The sequence below is a fragment of the Lipotes vexillifer genome, unplaced genomic scaffold, assembly GCF_000442215.2.
Source record: "Lipotes vexillifer unplaced genomic scaffold, Lipotes_vexillifer_v1.1 scaffold193, whole genome shotgun sequence".
In the NCBI taxonomy this organism is placed as follows: Eukaryota; Metazoa; Chordata; class Mammalia; order Artiodactyla; family Lipotidae; genus Lipotes; species Lipotes vexillifer.
In genome coordinates, this window is record NW_006769306.1 from 195,595 (window position 1) to 197,216 (window position 1,622).

At 48.4% G+C, this 1,622-nt stretch overlaps 1 protein-coding gene across 1 annotated transcript in view; it reads left to right on the plus strand.

Annotated features, from left to right (window-relative positions):
• Window positions 1-1,297: 1,297 nt before the first annotated feature.
• The window catches only part of LYPD6B (LY6/PLAUR domain containing 6B), an 11,684-nt gene continuing 11,359 nt past the window's right edge, over window positions 1,298-1,622 (plus strand). Inside the window, exon 1 of the mRNA XM_007445561.1 lies at window positions 1,298-1,412. Coding sequence (XP_007445623.1) covers window positions 1,298-1,412 — 115 coding nt within the window. The remainder of the gene's footprint in view (window positions 1,413-1,622) is intronic.

Below are 1,622 nucleotides of genomic sequence, written 5' to 3' on the forward strand. Positions count from 1 at the left end.
CCCGCGCCGCCCGCATCGGCAGGCGGACTCCCAACCACTGCGCCACCAGGGAAGCCCCCAGCCAATATTTCTGAACCCTAAGATTCCAACATTTTCACAGAACTTGTGTTACAAGTGCTCTTCTGCGAGCAGTTCTGTGTGATCCTACCCGAGCTCCTACTTGATGCTCACAATTACCCAAATGTGTGGGCAGGGCGGGTGTTATCAAGCCACTTTACAGATGAGGAAATTGAGGTTAATAGAGTTTAAAGAGCTTGCCCAAGGTCAGGCCACTAATAAATAGCAGAGCTAGCACCTGAACCAAAGTCTTTGGGCCCCAAGTTACTTACTTTTTCTGCCGGCCCACACCTCCCCCTTCTCAAAGAGAACCTGCTGGTGGTGATGTTCCAGGTTCCGAGCATATCTCCTGAAGATTTCCTTACTAGCAGGTCTGCTGCTTAGAGGGTGGAACCTGTGGGGCTTAAGATGGAACACCTTACTCAGTGCTGTGTGCACATCTGTTGTTTCACTGGGTTTTGGCCCTGCTGTCTTTAAGTGGCTGAAAGTGATGAACAGTATCTGTGGGCCAGGACTAACGTTATATGTATGGTTTTCAAACAACTGTTATTCTGTTTCCTTGAGAACCACCTGGCTGCTTCTCCTTGCTCCCGATGTGACGGAAACAGGTGGGGATGGCATTTCATGGTTACCCTTATTTCTCTTCTCAGTGTCTGTCTGTGTGTTCTGGGATCTGGCAGAGACTTTGTTTCTCAAACTGGTTGCCCTTTTACTCAGTGTCCTTCCTACTGCTCCAACTTTTTTTGTTTCTTCCAAGTTTTGAAAGGGTTGCAAAATTCATCAACCATAGGTATTTAACTCAGGGGATGGAATTTCAGACAGGTGGTTCTGTAACGTCAGCTGAGCATATGCCTCTGAACCGATCTGTGGTTGTTCAAAGATCAGGTGGTTCAGCACGAAGTAAACCAGCCCACTGAGGCAGCAGTGGGACGGGGTGCAGCCAGGCCAGGACTGCTGCTTGATCTCCAGGAACCCAGGCCACTGGGCGTCCTGCAGAGTGCAGAGGCCTGCCCAGTAAAAGGCAGCAATTGCTTAACTTTCATGTGATGGCGAAGAATGCAGTCCACCCACAGGTGCTGGCCCTACAGAACAAGTAGATTGTTGAATATATTTGAATAATCAAGCTTTCCAAACAGAAGCAAAACGTACTCCTAGTGATGTATAAAATGCAAATAAACTCAACCAGTCTCTCTTCGCTGCAGGTACGTGAGTGTTGGACTTTTCCACACCCAGGGTCAGAATGCTGCTCCTCTGTCATGCCCTCACTGTAGCTGTGGTCCACACCTTTATCTTCTCAGAAAACCGGGCATTTGCCAAGAACATCAACTTCTATAACGTGCGGCCTCCTCTTGACCGTAAGTAGCGGTTGTCACCATCACTGGTGATGGGGGGGGCTCAGAGTAGACTGTTTGAAGTCCCTGTTTCCCTATAGCAACCTTGCCTTCTCTGGAACGTTTGGTTTATACCCAGCGTAAATCAGAAAGTCTTCACTACTCCCATGAGTAAGGGTCACACATGGTGACGGAAATGTTCTCAATTTCTTTAAAATGGTTTGGCTTCCTGCT